At 35.6% G+C, this 19,683-nt stretch overlaps 1 protein-coding gene across 1 annotated transcript in view; it reads right to left on the bottom strand.

The window, feature by feature from the left end:
* Window positions 1-19,683, bottom strand: part of LOC116901382 (low-density lipoprotein receptor-related protein 1B-like) — a 199,002-nt gene that overhangs the window by 100,113 nt on the left and 79,206 nt on the right. Inside the window, exons 5-8 of the mRNA XM_032903249.1 lie at window positions 14,851-15,048; window positions 12,990-13,194; window positions 6,240-6,404; window positions 5,743-5,987 (exon numbers count right to left, since the gene is read on the bottom strand). Coding sequence (XP_032759140.1) covers window positions 5,743-5,987; window positions 6,240-6,404; window positions 12,990-13,194; window positions 14,851-15,048 — 813 coding nt within the window. The remainder of the gene's footprint in view (window positions 1-5,742; window positions 5,988-6,239; window positions 6,405-12,989; window positions 13,195-14,850; window positions 15,049-19,683) is intronic.

Below are 19,683 nucleotides of genomic sequence, written 5' to 3'. Positions count from 1 at the left end.
GACACATTCCATAACTTAGCAGGTAAAGAAAAGAAGAGACGGGCTAAGGTCAAATAAAAATTATTAACAAACAAGGCTGAATTGAGCTAAGGAAAGGGTTAATTTCCGTTCTGAGCTCCATGTGATGAGCTGATTGGAACTATGCTTTTTGTATACTGACATGTTATTTTCCTTAAAAGTTTATGGCATCCATGATTATATTAGCCGTAAGCATCTATGGATCCACTACTAACTCACAAGTGTTTGTGATACACGATTAGGTATGACAGTAATCTAAAGACTTGGAAAGTGAATTAAATCTCCAAAAGCACATAAAGACTGCAGGTGAGGCAAAATCATTGAGAGTACAAAAGCATGGAAGATGGCAGAAGAACATGTTATTCACACAGCCACAGAAGACCAAGGTACATGGTGAGAGAAACAGTATTATTAGAGAGAGATTCATATTCCATGAAAACTGTATTTAATTATTGGCTATTACTCCTTAGCAAAAATGAAAACTTCAAAGCCAACCTATTATTTTTATCTAGAAGATACTAATAAAACATGATTAATTGTTAATACATCATACAGCCCTGTTATTCATTTATGATGAATTTTACAAAACTGAAATTATTTCAATAAATGTTTTAACAGGAAAATATATTGATTGTTATTTATAGCATTTTAAGGAAAGGTGCCCTTTCTAATTAATACTAAGGCATATATAATAGGTGTCAGTACTGTTCCTACTCTTTTTTTTTTGTTTCATTGACTATCAAAACTCACAATTCTGAGCACAATGATAATCATAACTTTCATTAAAACCATTCTTATATTAGCCTAAGTCGTAATCCTTACAGGAGAAAGGAGACACCGTTTTCGTGTCATTTAGTTGTTCTTCTAAAAATCAACATATTGATTTGTAAATATTAGATGTATAAGAATGTTTTTATTAATATTATCAAGAAAAAGTTTTCTATAGAAATATCTTCCTGACACAGTTGGAAACATTTGATATTGCGGAGACTTTTGACAAACAGCCTGCATATCTTTTTGTAAATCACAGTGGTTTAACAACATAAAAATGATACCCCAAGCTGAACTCTCCAAACACCTGAGCATGATGGTTCACTTCTGTAACCTCAGCACCTCAGCAGCCATTGAGAGCTCATGGCTGTATCCACTGCAGAATAAGTAGCCCTCTCAAAAATCAAAGCAAACAAAAACTCAAAAGACAAAAAGACTAATTTTCCACAAAAAAAACCCAAAAAACAAACAAACAAACAAAAAAACCAAACAACAACAACAACAACAACAACAAAAAACCCTTATGTTAAGACTATGAAAGTTACAAAATAGTCTAAGAACTTTCTAAGCAACATTTCTAAAAATTTGTTTAATGGCAGTTTTAGTTTTAAATTTAAATTTACCATAGTTGGTGAAGAGTAATCTTTATAAGCATTAAAAAGACTCAAATCAGGAAACAATTATTAGCATTTGATTCCAAACTAGAAGGCATGACCATCACAATACCCACCCTTTCCAAATATTCTAGTTTATTCGGGTTCAGACAATCCCCCAGCCCAACCTTTTGGAAAATTCATGACAGGTAGAGGATGACAGCATTTCTATGGGGAAAATGCTTATAAATCTGTTTAATGTGATGGGTTTTCATCTATAAGGAAACTCCTCACTATATTTCCCTTTAGTTTAGTATACGGTCCTACCTCCCAGCCTTGGGCTGAACGCATTACCTTGTGTGCCACTTTTGGCTTTTTCTAAGACTCTGTGCTTGTCTCCCACTCATTGCCTGGAATATTCATTAGTAATCTCATCCAGCTTCTTGATTTCACCTTATAACCGACTCATTGAAAATTCTAAAACCATCCCCAATTCTTTTTAACTACTTTTTAATTTTTTCCAGATTATTCTCTAAACTATATTTAATAAAACTATGGAATACTGGCAGGTCCTAACTTGCTAAGTGGATCTCATACATATTATTGCATGAGCCATCTCTTCACTTACACTGCTAACTCATTGCTAGAAATTTGTGTATCGACATGTTCTTGGCCAGGCTGTTCCTGGCCTCTCTCTCTCTCTCTCTCTCTCTCTCTCTCTCTCTCTCTCTCTCTCTCTCTCTCTCTCTCTGCCTTTCTCTGTCTCTACTCACTCCTCTATTCCTCTCCCCATGCCCTTAATAAATTCTATTACATACTAAAAAAAAAAAAAAAAAAGGAAATTTATGTATTAACTTGACTAGGTATAGAAAGTCTAGATAGAAGAATATTTTGAGGCATGTTTCCATAAACAATAAAATTAAAATCAGTATATTGAGTAAGCATTGTGAAATCATTAGCATTTGAAAGAGTATAATGAATTTAAAATTCTGCTTCACCAATTAATGAGACCCCCCCCCCACAAGTCCATAAGGACCTTAGGAACAAGTAGAGTAAGGTCAAATCCATTTCTTATTCATATTGGCTCAGCACTCCTCCCCTGCTACCCACCAGTTATGCTCCAAGCTCTTGGACTTGAGAACCACTCGCCTGGAATTAGAATTTGGGCCATTGTCTCTTTATTGTTCTTGGTCTTTAAATTTTGAGTCTTATCTGAGTTACACCTTTAGCCTTCCTTGAGACAGACTTCTCAGCTTCCATAATCATGTATAGCAATACAACGAAGTAAGTCAGCCTCCTCTCCTATGTCTTTATATGTGTGTGTGTGTGTGTGTGTATACATATATATAATTTATAATGTTATGTTATATAAATATAATAATATACAATATGTAATTATTCAAGTACGTACTCATGCATAAACATTATTTTAATTTTTTGTACTACCTCAGGTAAATGCTAAAATGTTTACTAAATCTTCTAATGTGCACATTATCATCTATGGCTGACAAATGAAAAGATGCACAGAGAGTATAAATAATATGCTAATAATGTTTAATAATATGTGCATAACATATTAGTTAGACTTAAGATATTCACTATTGCTCTATCATGTTTCATGTCTTTGGTGGTGTTGTTTATGGTGAAAAAATGCCTTACATAGTCTGTACAAGCCTTAAGCTCATGCTTCTCCTGTGCTTTCAAGTGCTCAAATTACAGGGGTGAGGCAGCATGCCAAGCAACTTTTGGTTTATTTCTCCCCACTCTCACATAAAAGTGAAGAATCATCGAGTAAAAAGAAACTCAAATAGGTCTTCAAAATGTCTAAGCCTAGTACCTGAACTGGAAATTTGCAAAAATAACAAGTGCTGGCTTGTAAAGAAACTTGGTGTCAGTGCTTGTACGAATTCTGACTTGAAAATACTAGGAAGCTCAGGGTGTTTGCAATCTTCAGTTCTTCAATGAGGACATGTGGTTTTCATTGTTCTAACAGAAAGTGTGTTTTGTCACGTTTTGAAATTTAACATCCTACTGTGATTGTCATAAGATTATTCACAAGAAATGAGATTCTTGTTTATGATTGTGATAATGCTAGCCTCTGTCACCACATCATTGTTAATTCTCTACTTGACAGTAGTAACGTAGTGGTCATATCCTAGATCTTCTTCCCCAGATAGTGAGGTGTTCTTTCACTGAACTGAGAGAATAGGGCAGATAATGATTACTGAATACTCTGTGATCCTCACAAGTGGAGTAAGGGGTCTGTAAAACATATTCTGATCACTCAAAATGAACTGAATTTCATTTAGGAAACAGCAAATTGACACTCACTAGGTGTAAATAAAAATTCTATTTTCTCGAGTCCTGAGAGACTACTTTTAAACTCGACTGACCAAACACTCTCCATTGTACGGAACTTAGAGAAGTCACATGTAAACCGTTTTCATTTTAATAAACCTGCTTAAAACACTTTTCTCAAACCAACTAAATCACTACTCCTCTTCCATGTATAAAAAATTGTCACAATATAATTTTTACCACTCAGTGAATTTAAGAAAGCTTATCATCATTCATTTAATAGCTCTAAACCTAAAGATACAATCCCTACAAAACATATTTATGGAGACAAAAATGTAATATTTTGGTAGCTATTTAAACTGTATAAATTTTATCATGTGGATACATTTCATGCACACTATGTTCTGATCCTTATATTGAAGAAAGTTCTTAGAGATGACTTCTTTATTATACCAATGACATTCTGATGGTCAGAATCATGATTTCCTGCTTACTAAGATTTACTTAAATTTATCATATTACTAAATACTTTTGAGGTGAAAAACAATTAGGTCAGCATATTACAAAATACCCTTTAAGTGGAAAATAATTAGGCTCTGAACTTCCTCTAAGGTATTAGTAGTGTACAGACTGTGTACGGTGTGAAGGACATCCAAGCAGGCCAGGAAAGCACCAAACAGTAAGAGCTGAAACTGCCCCAGCAAAGAAAGTCAACAAGAGAACTGAAGCTGAGAAATGAAAAAAAAGACCAAAAGAACTAGCCTCACTCAGACTGCGGTGGGAGGGCACAGAAAATGTACACACAAGCACATCTCGTAGAAGAAATATTGCTCAGGGAGAAGAAAGGCCAAGTGCTGGAGACAGAGAGAGGCCACAGGATGTTTCTGAGCCACAGAAACCACCGGTTTTAGTCAGCATCAGAACAAGACAATAGAATGTGAATTCAGAATAATGCTTAACCTGTGAACCAAAGAACAGACAGGGAAAACCACCCATGAAGGAAAAAAAAAAAAGACTAGTCTCTCTTTTTTTTAAGATTTATTTATTTATTTCATGTATGTGGGTACACTGTCGCTGACTTCAGACACACCAGAAGAGGGCATCGATCCCATTACAGATGGTTGTGAGCCACCATGTGGTTGCTGGAATTGAACTCAGGGCCTTCTGGAAGAGCAGTCAGTGCTCTTAACCACTGAGCCATCTCTCCAGCCCCTCATACTCTTATGTAAAACTCTTACAATAATAAAAAAGGGACCAGGTAGTAGACTGAAAACCCAACAGGTTACAGACCAAATAATGGGGAAGAAGTGTAACAGGTTAAGCTGCTGCTTGCTGCTATGAGATAAGACCATGACATTCAAGAAAAGAAATGTGAGTCGAGATAAAAACCACTTGCAAGGACTGGGCAGAAGAACCTAAAGAATCGTTATTGCTGAACCAACAAGTGGAGAGAGAGACACCACTCACAGCTCATTCTTTACCATGCAGCTACCTGTAACATTCCAATATGATAACTAGTGACTACATGTTTCCTCTGGGTTCTTGATGTTTTCTTTCTTATTCTGCTATTAGTTCAACATGTCCAATAGGTTTAAAAATGTTCTTTAAATAGTTCTTTTACTTTAATCACATCTGTGAGTACACACATGTGTCCATTAGTATTGAGTACCTGTGGAATCCAGAAGAAACATAACATCCTCTGAATCTGCAGTTACAGGTACTGAAAACTGAACCTGGGAGCTCTGTAAGAGTACTGCATGCTTTTACTTGCTAAACTGCCTCCCCAGACTAACAGTAAAAGACCTTAGAGAGCTTTCCACACTTTCTTGCCATGTTATCAGTGATTCAAAATTTCGAGACAGTGTAAAATTTGAGTTCTAACATTACATTATTCTGATGGAAAAAAATTTAATAATCAATGCAGAAATATCTTGAGCTCTTTAACTGAAACCTAGCACTACCTGAAACATGAAACGATTAGCTTATTTTTTTTTTTTTTTTTGCAGTCCATACTTTCATTGTTTAGGTAGAAATATTTTGACATGGTTAGCTAAGCACCTACCTTGTGGCTGTCTACTGGGATGGTAAATCTGAAGGTCGAATGGCTGTGCGCTGGTCTTCTGAATCACACTGACATTCTGCCCTGTCCACTTGTTGGCTTTGGCCAGTGTGTTGGTCCTCCAATCGGTCCAGTATACCTCACTCCCATACAAAGACACAGCAAAGGGATGTGACAGGTATTCGTGTCCTCGGATAATTTCGATCATGTTTGTTCCATCATAGAAGGCTGAATAAATAGCATCTGACCTAGAGAAATGTCGGTACATCAATGGTTTAGCAAAGGCACCGAAAGAGTCCAGTGATATAGTTATGATATAGTTAGGCATATGAAAATTAAGTATTTCTATGGATTTATGTATAATATTTTCCAAAGCAAATCAACAGCAAACCACACAAAATAACACTCATCTAATTTGTTATGTCCATGTATTAGGCTATTTAATAACATGGTTTAGAAACTGGAGAAATTAGTTGAAAACATTGAAAAAGATTTTTAACCTGGCATCTGTCCAGACTATTCTTCTTTCAAAGTGGTCCACGGTCAGTCCATTAGGCCATGCCCCAGTTTTCATATCTTTATAGATGGTTTTTCTTCCAGCACCACTCATGGAGGCAGATTCAATGCGAGGGAAATTGGCATCCCAGTCTGTCCAGAAAAGAATTCTGAAGAAAGAGAAATAATGCCATTGCTGTACTTTTTATTTCCAGGGTTCACCTCATGCCTGCAATGTGGGGGAAGTTTCTAAGTAAAATTTGAAAGAGAAGTGGCTGAGTTATCTAACCCAGTGGCTTCAAGTCCATAGGAGCAGGCAGACCATATAAGTTCATGCAGATAGAATTACAACTTGTGGAATCATTTGAAGAGAAAGATTGTGATGAACAGTAGTAATGGGGGAGCATCCTTCTTACAAAATGCTCTATCGTGGCTGAGGATAAGACAGACTTAGGCTAAGAAAAAGGTAAGAGCTCAAAAGTATCATCATAGAGGAATGAGAAAAATGAAGTGGAATTGGGCAACTGAGACGGTGTAGCGGCATCAGGGAACTCTGGGAGATTTTATTCTTAGGGTTAATCATGATCCAATCCTGAGGACATTGTAAACAAGGCTTCCTGAAAAGAATCCGTGTCTACAGAAATGACAGACAGACTTGCAGTGAGTATGGAGATAGTAATGTTCTGCGTCCAAAGCTAATTGTCATATCTTGGGCTGGTTTCATAACCAACCAGAACAGCCATCCCTTGCCAACTATCTATCAGAATTAATACTTTGCATGCAGCTAATAGACAAAAGTTTTGGGAATATCTTAACACACCCCTTCCCCAATTTCAAATAATTCAAACTAAGGATGTCATCATAAATTGTCGGGGAACCTGAAGAATATCTTCCTCTATATATTTGGGCCTGTATTAAACCCACCAATGCATTTTAGACTTGCCATGAGATATAACTTTGTTCTATAAACTGTGTTTAACTAAACTGCTTAAACATTGCAAAAGCGGGGGCTATGCTTGTTCAAAATGGCTCCAGAATAAACTGTTGTTGTTCAATTTAAGAGGAGTTCTTTTTGTTGTTTTGTGAATATGTTTCTCAGGAATTCAAAATAATGTACTTTTAATATCATTAACACCTTTTTAGTCTTCATCTTCATGCATATGCTGATGGGACAATTTCTACAAAAAAAATGATCACGTTGATTGTTGTTTGTCCATGGAAATATTTTATATTATGGAAAGGAGAAATATAAACAATATCACCCTGGGGATTATGGCTTTGATAATTATTGAAACTGAGTAATAGGTACTGTTGAGTTTATTGTGAAACTAATTTAAGTATGTGTTTGGTTATTTATCAAGGTTAAATAAGTAAAAAATTAACATATACTACAGGACATGTACAAAATATTTAAAACTTATTTTGTAACATTTAAAATAGTTTTAAAATAACATTTTTGAACGAAAATACTAATTATATAGAACAATGTTACATGAAAATGTAAAAAAAATAAACATTTTTAAAATATATTGTACAAAATAGAACATGGAACAAAACTTCATTACTATGAGGCTGGTTCATTCTTCAGGTTAAGTAGTTGAAGAGGGTAAAATGTTGCAGGCTTGAACCCTACTTGTTTATCTACAGTGATCTTTAGCATGAGCCTGGTTGAGTGGGTTTAAATCTGGGGAGACCTAAAGTCTCATGTAATAACTAGCTTTATTCAGAGGATCAGAAAATTCATGATGGATGAGAAGAGTCACCTGAATACAGTGACCAAGTGCAAGGACAAGCCACAGTGGCACAGGAATAACAACAGCTGAGTAAAGTCCTACCCTATACACTTGGGAAGAAAGACTTGTTCCAGGAACAATTGTGTGTTGATGAAACCAAGGTCACAAGCATCTTGTCTACTTCTAGTTTTCTGACAAACACTAAGAATTTCTTGCTCCCCCTCCCCTTGTGTTGAGTCCACATGCTAACAGATTAGCAAAAATACCTTTGGATAGTATTAACTTAACAAAAACCTAGTTTTCCATCATTCAAAATTAAGAGTATTGTCAGATAACATTTAATTCTTAAAGCAAAGTTCTCATTGTTTTAACATGCCTAAATGGTGCATCCCCAAATATATTTGAAATCTGTCTTCTAGCTTCCTTTGTGACTACTCTGAGATAACTGTAAATAAAAATATCTTATTCTTTTCAATATAAAAGGTGGTTTCTGGTAGTCTGTTTGTTTTTGTATATTTTTTTGTTCTGGTTTGTATGTTTCTCTGGGGTTTTGAAGGGCATGTATTTGGCTTAATTTGGAAAAGCACTGCCAAGTCTCAAACATGCTTCTCATAGATAGCAAAGGATAGAATAGAACATTGCGGCATTCTAATAGCAGTGACCTGTGCCTTCATTTTGTCATTAAACAGGTGTGTGTGTGTGTGTGTGTGTGTGTGTGTGTGTGTTTCTGTAGTGAGTACTATTATCAAATTTCCATCAATTTTAGTAGGAACCTTTACGTCCTTTCTATAGAAGACTATCTTCTAAATATAGTTGCCTTTAAAGTGTTCATAGCCTCACTACAACACAGTTAACACAACTGACATTCATGGTTGATTTCATGGATCACTGTTTCATAAAATTCCCAGCACTCTATTGTGAGTTTTACAAGGTGTTGTTATAATAACATCATTTTTTGTATTCCCTTTTAAATGGTAAAAATGTGTTAGTATTTCAATGATTGCATTAGTTTCTCAAGTGCAGGAAAGATCTTAATTTATATAATACAGAGGTGTTCGCCCACAATTGCTTTTTAAAGAGGAACTATGGGCTACAGTTTTGTAGTTTCCACATCCATAGATTACTCTGTTTTCAGATTAAGCTGGGTAATAGACCGTGAACAACCTGTACTATTATAGGCTAATCTGTCAGGTCAAGTGAAAAAGGGTGAACGAAAAAGATCTTGGCAAAAAAGAGGTTATCTTTGTCTTTTAAAGCTAACAATGAATAGAGATTACAGTAATTTACAGTATTCCTGGAGTTAATTTAGTATAATTGCCTCACTAATGCTCACAATGACTGCTTCCATTTTGGTCAATGCTGTCTTTACAGTAGAGAGATCGGTTACTGGGACATCTGAAAAGTAAATGAAGACAATGGAGGAAGAAGCAGACTGTTCTGTGAAAACCCAGCATGGGGTGGTGGAGTTTGCAGACATTGGAAGACAGGTTCATATCCTCCTTCAGGGCACTTTAGCAATAAGTTCAACTTAAAATGGGATGAAAGAAAGGATTGACCCTTCCATAAGAGCCACATGACCATCTGTAAATTGCATGTCCCTTAAGAGATTGTGCATTAAGATTGTGGGGGAGACTGATATGTTTTATAATGTACAACAAAAGACAGTGTTTATGAAACCACTACTATTATTTATCATCTGTAAAATGTGTCACCAAGACTTGCGACATGAGGTAAGCATGCTTCTTAGGGCTAGTGTTATGCGTCATTTATTTGTTTTGCCTGTCACAATGAACAATGCGGCTAAGAACAAACTTTTCCTTTTATTTGTTGTAAGAAACAACTTTTATAGCTCTACTTGTGAAGTTTGCTTTTCTGTGTCTTTGCATCCCTCAAGGTGGTGTGTAAACAGAGCCAGCATACAGGTATATGTTTATTTAACAAACATTGGGCACCTTTGTATGCTCTGAGATCTGTGATGGACTTTAAACTTTGAATTAAATTCTCTTGCCATGAGAAAGATTTTGGTGTCATAGAAAATATAAAATTATGAATTCAAGTCATATTTCTCAACAAATCCAGGGAAATGGTCCTAAAATAAAAGTTCTAAAGAAAGCTTAAATTATTTTAGAGCTCCTATCCATAGGTTCACATTTCCTTGTATTTCACAAAAGTCTCAAGAAATTGATAATTAGAGAGTAATGTCTCTTTTCTATAACTACAAAATAATAAATTAAGTTTAAATAATTTTATTTTACATTGTTAATTTTCCTGGTTAGTTTGAATTTCAGCGTGCTTGTGAATGTGTACATGAGTGACTATAATCCTTTGTATTATATGCTCTATTTTTGAGTATATGATTATGTTGTATATGTTTTGTGTATGAGTGTACATGTGTGTTGTGTATTATATGATGTGTATATGTTCATGTTTGTGGTGTATATTGTGTGTAAATGTGAGTGTGTATATTGTTTTATATGCTGTATGTGTGTACACATATACATGTGTTTTACTGTATATTCTCTAAGTGTGGGTTGGTGTGTATATGTGTTTGTGTTATGTATGCTACATGTGTGATTGTGTGATTACTGTTCTTATGTTTTTAGCCTAAGATACAAAACCTCCAATCTTTAAAATGTCTCAGAAGATTTCGCTAAAATATCCAATAGTCTTGGCACTATTTGAACACTGATGCTAAAATTAGCATGTAATTGCTATGACTGTGCTTTAAGGTGGTCAAACAAATTCATGTAATAACTATTCTAGGATTCCATTATGTAAAAATACTCTCAAATCTTGACAGCCAAAACTGTCAGTTAGCTTTCTAAGGATTGGGAAGCCAGAGTCATCTGTTCTCCAGTCATTTATTTCAGAAACACTTGGAGACATATTTCCTGCCCTGTTTCATTTTATTTTTTAACTACCTAACTAATGCTATGATTACATTAATTAACCTTCATCATCATAGCCGAACTTACAGTTAGGAAGCATTCTCTCTTGGAGGACTTTTACCAGGTCCTGCTACACATGGATATTTTGGAAAACTTTTAGAGATCCTTCACATGACTTAGCCCTCTATCAGTAGTAGATCCTCACAGGAACCCGTCTGTCACCGAAATACAGTTTGGTTGTTTCACTTAGTTTGTATGTTCTTTATGTTTGTTTGGTTTTCTTCTTTTGCCATTGCATATTATGCAAAAAAGTGGGCCGGGTAAGAAGAGGAAAAAGCTTACCATCTTTCCTGTAAATGCAATGCTTAAGATGGGAAATCTCCCTCAAATTGCCTGACTTGACACATCGTCTCCAATCTCTCTTTACTCTCTTTACTTTCTTCACTCCTCTCTCTCTCTCTCTCTCTCTCTCTCTCTCTCTCTCTCTCTCTCTCTCTCTCTCTCTCCTCTCTCTCTCCCCCTTGGGAAATGCTCTCATTTTCTTCCTCATGATGGAACACACAAACACACAGGACAAATGTATCTCAACCCAGAAGATCACTTTTTGTTTTGTGGAAAGTTTCTCATGACTTATGATTTCTACATCTCTTATACAAGTTATGGATAGGAGCTTCCTACCAGTGGGGTCACAGAAGGAACCATGAGCTGGAAGCTGAGTGGGACAGGGCTAAGGTCACCCATTTGCTAGCACTTGAGGCACAGATTGATGAAACTAAGAGCCTTCCTCATTTAACTTCACAGTTCTTTTCAGGTCAGCTGTTAGGCCAGTAGCTAAGGAAGAAAGTATGCAAGACAGAATGTAGTCTAGAGAAAATATCTCTCCAGTAAAAGAAATGTCACTTCTCAGTTCAACAACCTCAGCTGTTCCAAGTTGAAAGGGAGCCAGAAATGTAGGGTTTCAAGTAAAATTCTTCAATATTTGAAGTATCTATGATGATTCAAAAACATATTTTAAAGCCCATGGAAGACAAACCTTCCTGCTAGAGAAGCTAATTTTGCAGCTCTTCTCCAGGCAAGCTGTTCCCCTTTTCAATGTAATGTCTACACTGGGGAAAAGAAAAGGACATCCAAATCTACTGGTGTTTAAGTTCTTGGGATAAAACACAGCAGCAGAAAAATATGGGTAGGAAACTCAACAAAACCAAGGGTGGAAGGCAGCTTTTCTCCTCTGTATCCCACTCAGCTTCCCCTAGGTTCACACAGACTTATGATTCCTAAACTTTGAATTTAAGATATAGAACCAAAAATAACCCTCTAAAAATTTTTGCAGAGTTGACAAAGCCTTCAACCTACAAGCTCCTTACCAGAGAAATAAATAATTCAGGGAAATTTAGTGATATTTTCTCATATTGCCTGAATATTTCTTTTCCCCCACAAAATCTTTTATATTCAAAAGATAAAGCTGGAATCTTAGAGGTCACAATTTGGTTTCTCCAGAGTACAAGTGACTGGGCAGGAATTAGAACTCATTACATCTAAGTCTGGTGTTTTTCTCTGCTGCTTAAGAAAAATGAGCACGCAGGGGACAAAGCAGGCAACAGCCTGAGTCACTCAGCATTTAACATTGTTTTCCAGAATCAGGTCTTTTCTCTCTCAAAACTTCCCAATAGTCAGCATCTCACTGCTAGACTCTTTTAAGCCTATTTCAATTTTCTTTTCAATTGACTCTAAGAACACACAAAATAAATAAAGGGTGAGGTGGTTAACATCTGTGACTATTCAGAACAAAGACTGGCCCTGGGGTTTATAGCCATTAGAACAAAATTACAGCATCTCTAGGGCAAAGCAAAGTGAAATTCATTAAATTCCTGCTTTGGAAAAGAGCTGCAATTCTTTCCAATAGTGCTTCCTGCCCATATTTGATAGGAAGATATATTCTGCTTCAGAAAATATCTGAGTAAGGAACTCTGTAACCAAACCTTGGCTAATGTGCTCCCATTTGCTGTCATATATAATATTATGCTTGCACACACAGGTACCTATACATAAATATGCTGATGTATGAAATAAGCATTTTTACCTCCTCACTTCGAATTTCTATGGCAAGGAGAAACTGTAAAAGGTACATTCTTACCCATATCGTGGATCCAGTGCTATGGCCCTGGGATGTTCCATGGCTCCTGCTACTAGTGTAGCCCTCAGAGAACCATCAAGTTTAGACACTTCAATTTGGTCCAGATTGCTGTCTATCCAATATATGTTGCCTGCTATCCAGTCAACTGTCAGGCCTTCTGGGGTTGCCAAGCCATGTTCCACAACCACTTCTATGGCACTGACACCTGTGAAAAAGAGGAAGCCAACTTGCACAGCCATTCAGAGGACAAGCCTACATGTGGTCACAGCATAAAGTGCCTTCAGTTTATAGAAAATGAAGCTCAAAAAAGAAAACCAATGCCAATATTAATAGTAACAGTTCTTCCTTAGCAGACTTTTCACTCTCACAAACCCTTCTAGAACTTTTGTTAAACACTGAGGTGATAGCAATATGAAGTTACCAAATAGTTACTTCTTGTGCTTAGGGCCTTCCTAGCAGAACAAGAGACTTATTAAAACAATAAATTATGGTTGGGCAGAATGGGACAACTTAATTAAGAGGCTGTCCTTGAAGGGAGAAGTAACAAGAAAATGTTTATGTGAGTTAACATACACTGTGCTTTAAAAACTATCCTTATTTTCTGTTTTTGTTTAAACATCATAGTTAATCTCACCATTTTCACAGATAACCTCAGACAACTTAAGCCCGGAGTCTTCCCTGGGTCAAGAGATAGGTAGCAGGTCAAAAAAGATGCAGAAAATAGGGAAAGTTGTTAGCATGGGCTACATAAAAATCAATAGTTGAGTAACATCTGCCAAATATACTCATCTGCTACTTAAACAACAAACAAACAAATTATTTTATATCCTTTTCTAATGGTATTCTTTATGACACTGTTAATTGTTTTCATTATGAACTTAAGGAGTTAAAAAATTGTTCTTTAAAATTTCTATTTTGATTCACTACATGAAGTTAAGATACAGGAGATATTTTCTATATTTTAAGTAAAAGTGCAAAACAAAACTTATTTTGAAATTGCAATGATGATTTCAAGAGAAATTAGTAATTTGATAGAAGTACAAATGCAAAGTCACAAAAAAGGAAACACCATACAGGTTCAGCTAAAACAATACATGTTGCTCATTAGACAAGAGAAATACATTTAATTATGGCAAAATACAAAATTTTTAAAAAATTGAAATGTGTTAACCAAATAATAATTAGATATTTTAATTCCAAATCAAATTAGTGGTATGTAGAAAATAGTCTTTTCTTTTCCTGATAGGATACAAATTTTCTTCTCCACAACTTTCTGAAAAATTGAAGTCTTGGCCTGACTTCTCTAGAATATATTTATATATGTACTTACTCTTCAATTTTTATGCATACAGAGGTAACTCAGAATGAAAAATTAATTAAAACCTTTTTTTTCTCTATCTTTATTAACTTGGGTATTTCTGATTTGCATTTCTGTTTTTTTCCCCTGAGCTGAGGACTGAAACCAGGGCCTTGTGCTTGCTAGGCAAGCGCTCTACCACTGAGCTAAATCCACAACCCCTCCCCTTTCCCTTTCTCTATGGGTGTTCTCCTCCCCATCCTCCCCCCATTACCACTCTCTCCCCAACAATCAGATTCACTGGGTCTTGGCAGGACCAAGGACTTCCCCTTCCACTGGTGCTCTTACTAGGCTATTCATTGCTACCTATGAGGTTGGAGCCCAGGGTCAGTCCACGTATAGTCTTTAGGTAGTGGCTTAGTCCCTGGAAGCTTTGGTTGGTTGGCATTGTTGTTCATATGGGGTCTCAAGCCACTTCAAGCTCTTTCAGTACTTTCTCTGATCTGATATTATATTGCTATTTAAAACTAACTTCATCATCCAGTGAAAGTGCAATCCACATACCTCCACTCTCTGACAGCTTGCCCCTGTATATTCTGTCTTCCACAACATCTGTCCAATAAAGTAAACTTTGATTGAAGTGAAAATCAAGTGCTATGGTGTTTCTCAGTCCAGGAACAAGTAGGCTGTAGTCTCCTTTATGCAGATCAATCCTTCGAATTTCATGACGTATAGAAAATATGATGAATGCCTCAAAAGAATCTGCAATTAGATGTATTTTAGTAGAATTAAGAAAATAAATTCACTTTGTATAAGTTAAATAAAATTCTCTAGACGAAAGTCAATTTATTAACTTTCTTATTGGATGTAAGGCCCACTCCATTAGAACAAAAGGATGTCACTCATTGTTAAAAGTTCTTTGTACCTAGCCAGATAAGCCATAAGTCATAAAGGAAAGTACTTGGTCCTATTATTCTATTGAATAGTAATTCTATTACATAGTAAAAATGATTTCTAATGACTTACTGCTATACCCCTAGGTCAAAGAATCTCTCAACCTCCATCATAGAATCTTTTACTTTAAGTACATAGCTATTAATACAGCGACTCATACATAATCGGCCAATGAATTGAGAATAAGAGATTGTGAAGTATGCAGCCATATATGGAAATGACTTATACTCTTTCTTACACATCTCAAGTATTATTGCAGAGAGAGATCAGCAAGGTTATAAGCGTCATATGTGATTGTTAAGACCCAGGCACAATAGGGCACTTGCCCATATGAACCGTGGGAAAGACCTTGTAAAGCTCCAAGTAGAAAAATGCCAACCTAGAGGAGAAAAGGTAAGCATGAAGCTCTGCTACTAGCTGAGGTGAAGGACAGTAAGTCATCTTTAAGGATACAACCATTGGTAGATTGACTGCATGCTAAGGTTCCATTCTTAAGACTAGCTGGACAATACAACCTAGACTCGATGAGAAAGGAAAGGGAAGGAAAGGAAAGGGAAGGGAAGGGAGGGGAAGAAAAGAAAAAGAAAAGAAAAGGCTGAGAATATGAAAGAAAGAAGAAGAAAGGAAAGAAGGAAGAAGGAGAAATTTCAAAGTTGGGTAAAAGAGATGGAAGACGGAGGGGAAAGTTAGAGGAGGAATTGGGGTGAATGTTCAGAATTTCTCCAAAGAATTAATAAAACATATATATTTGGATTTTTGGAATTTTGGAAGCAGTTCTTTTTTATTTCAAACTTAAAAATAAACTTTAAAACCTTTGATTTCTATTCAATTATACAAGGTAATAGTGTGCTTGTTCTACTTGGATTTGCATACACTTGAAAGTATCTGATTAAAGAATATAGGAAGAGTTTTCATATCTATAACACTGTGAAGTTTTTTTTATTTTTTGCATGTTAGCTGAAAATCCAATAACACCTAAGTAATTCACAAAAAAACACAACCCAGATGGAAATGAAGAAGAAAATCCTGAACCTGAAAATGGAATTTAATAAAAATATAAAAACATTAAAAAGAACTAAGAGTAAAAATGAGAATGGAATTGATAAGCCAATGATTCAACTAGAAAACTCAAGAGAAAATCTTATCAGTATAATGAATTAAGCAGATGGTTGAATATTAGAACTCAAATACAAAGTAGAGAATCTAGACTAAATAAGTAAGAAAAAAATTATAAAGGGGGGGCATACAGGAAATGAGCAGCACCAGAAAAAGACCAAAACTTTGAATCGTAGTAATAGATGAGAAAATTTCTAGAAAATGCTATAGATGACCTCTTCAACAAGATAATATTAACAAACTTTATCATATGAAGGAAAGACTTACTCATAGATACAAGAAGCACATGGAACACTACATATCCACAACCAGAAAAGGAACTCCTCACTGTTTACACATTAAATATACAGAACAAAGGCAAAGTATTAAAAACCATAAGACAAATAAGTCCTCTATAATGGAAAACCAATCAGAATAACAACTTATTTCTTGAAGCAAACTTTGAAAGCCAGATGACACAAGAACAAAGTATATCAAATTCTAAACAAACATTACTGCCAACATAGAACACTGAACAAAACTAAGAGAAAAAAAAAACCTTTCAATAACACAAACAGCATAAAATGTGTTCTAAGCAGCAGATGAAAGGCAAAGAAAATATAGAAAGCCATACTTTGGGCTGCAGGAAACATAAGCATAAAAATGAGCCGGTAGAAAGAAAACAAAGTAGACATTTCTAAAATGAAAAATACCATTGAGATCACAAACAGCAACAAAACTCCACAATATAATGTTGCAAAAAAAAGTCCACCTTTCAGAAATAACTTCAAATAGTAATGACCTCACCTTTCCAAGGGGAAGACTTGATGACTAAATCAAGAAACTAAATAAATACATCAAGAAATAAAATCCATCTACCTGATGTCAGGAATGACATCATAGCCTTAAAAATACATGGCCTTCAAGTGAAAGCATAGGCAAAAATACCCCACCAAATGAAACTACAAAGCAAGAAGCCATTGGTATGCTCTATTAGACAAAAATGAATTTCAAACTAGACCTAAAAAATTGGTAAGAACCCTTTGTGCTAATTAAGGAATCAATTAACAAGAATATATTGTTATTTAATATATATATGTATATATATATATATGCAGAAAATGCTAGTGTACACAATTTGATAAAAAAATACTACTGGTATTGAAGAGAAAAAATAACATGCACAGTAGATGATGCTGATATTTCATTTTCTCTAATAGTTTTTCCAAACAAAAATAGAGAAACATAAGAATCAGTTGACACCATATATCATGTAAATTTAATATATATATGAAAATCTTTCCAAACACACACAAAACATACATTATATGAAGAAGCCAATGGAATCTGGCTTCTACATGTAGAATAGACAGCACCTAGTATATAATACAAGTCATCAAATTGAGAAAGGGTAAAATAACTGTGTATTCTATTTGGCCATAATGCAATAATACTTGAAATTGAAACTAAAGAAATACTTAGTAGCAAACATATGCGTGGAGACTTAAAAAATTCATGGCAGAATATTTAATAGGTCAAAGAAAAATACTGAGGAAAAAATAATTGAAAATGTCATAACTAATTTCTAGTTAATAGAAATTTGCAGTCCTATAAGGGATATTTATAGCTTTAAATGCATATGATGAAAAACTCACAAATAAATGACATAGTGACATAACTCAAAAATTTGCAAAAACAACATATCAAATTTAAACTCAGCCATCAGCCAGAGGAAATGAAAATCAGAGTAGAAATTAGAAACAAAGAAAATAAGAAGATAAAAGTCTCATAGGGAATATCAAACATATCAAAAAGTGTGTAAGAAACCCACAGCTAACAACATGCTACATGAGAAAACCTTGAAGCAATCCCATTAACATCAGAAATGAGACAGAAAGTTTCACTCTTTCTACTATTTTCCAGTATTATGCCCAAAGCATAATAACTTTTTTCATAATATTTTTTAACTGGGGTGTTAAGTCAAGAAAAGGAAATTACAGCAATACAAAGTAGAATAGAAGTCAAACTTGTCCCTATTTGCACATCATATAATATTGTACATTACAGATATCAGAAATTCTATCAGAAAATTTTAAAATGAGATCAGTCGTTTCAGCAATGTGGCAGGATGCAGCATCAGATTGCTTAAATCAATAGATTCTCTATACAGAAATAAACGTGCACACACTCTGTCTCTGTCTCTGTCTCTGTCTCTGTCTCTCTCTCTCTCTCTCTCTGTGTGTGTGTGTGCACGTTTATTACAGAGAGAGAGAGAGAGAGAGACAGAGACTGAGACAGAGACAGAGACAGAGAGAGACAAAGAGAGACAGAGAGAGACAGAGAGAGACAGAGAACTCTACTATTCATAATAAGCTCAAAGAAAATAAAATATACAGGGGTAAATTTAGTCAAAGGAGTAAAAGAATTCTGCAATGAAATTTCTAAATCTCTAAAGAAAGAAAAAACATGAAAAAAATAGTATATCACATGCACATAGATTGACTAAATTAATATTGTGAAAATGACCATTATTTCAAAAAAAAATTCACAAACTCATTGAAACCTTAAATAAAATCCCAATGCTATTTTTCACAGCCATTAAAAATAGGAAGTTTAAAGGTCTGGTGTAGGGGTGAGGGTAGGGACATCCTTCTGGAGACAGGGGAAAGGAAGGAAGCAGTAAGGAGGTATGGGATATGGATCAGTTGGAGGGTGGACTGAGAGGAGAATAAAACCTGGAGTGTAAATATAAATAAATAAAAGAAATTAATATGGAACCAAGTGCTGGGAGCTAAGCCCTAGTTAGAGTCCTCTCTGGAAGGTAGTGAAGGGGAAAGAGCATTGGTTGGCAGGAGCAAGACTGTCTTCTGAGAGATTAAGGCTGTTTTTTTAAATTTTTAACAATCTTGATTAAGTTATTCTGAAGCCAGAAACTGCAGATCTGAGTGAATTAACAATTGTTGCTTAAACAGTGATAGATTCCCACAGCTCTCTGGACCCAGATCCCAAGGGGGAGAGAGCAAGGCTCTCAGAAGTGTGGACAATCCGGAGGGCTCAGGGGAGACCACTGCTTCTGCTCACATTACTGGCCCAAGTGGAACCTGCCTGGAGCCCTCTGGAAACAGGATCCTAGGAGCAGTCAGGGACAGGATCCTTCTGGTTTCTGCTTGGGCCCAGAGCTGAAAGCCAGTTTCTGGGAGGACTGACATACCTGAGAGCAAAGGTAATACCACCACTTCTGCTCCTAGGGGCCTGCCTGGAGCACTCTAGACACAGGAACCAGGAACAGTCTGGGACAAGATCCTTCCGGTTTCCACCCATGCCCAGAGCTGACTCTGTGCCCCAGCT

Source organism: Rattus rattus, chromosome 5 (assembly GCF_011064425.1).
Source record: "Rattus rattus isolate New Zealand chromosome 5, Rrattus_CSIRO_v1, whole genome shotgun sequence".
In the NCBI taxonomy this organism is placed as follows: domain Eukaryota; kingdom Metazoa; phylum Chordata; class Mammalia; order Rodentia; family Muridae; genus Rattus; species Rattus rattus.
Note: the sequence above shows the minus strand (reverse complement) of the source record. Positions and strands in the feature narration are given on the sequence as shown.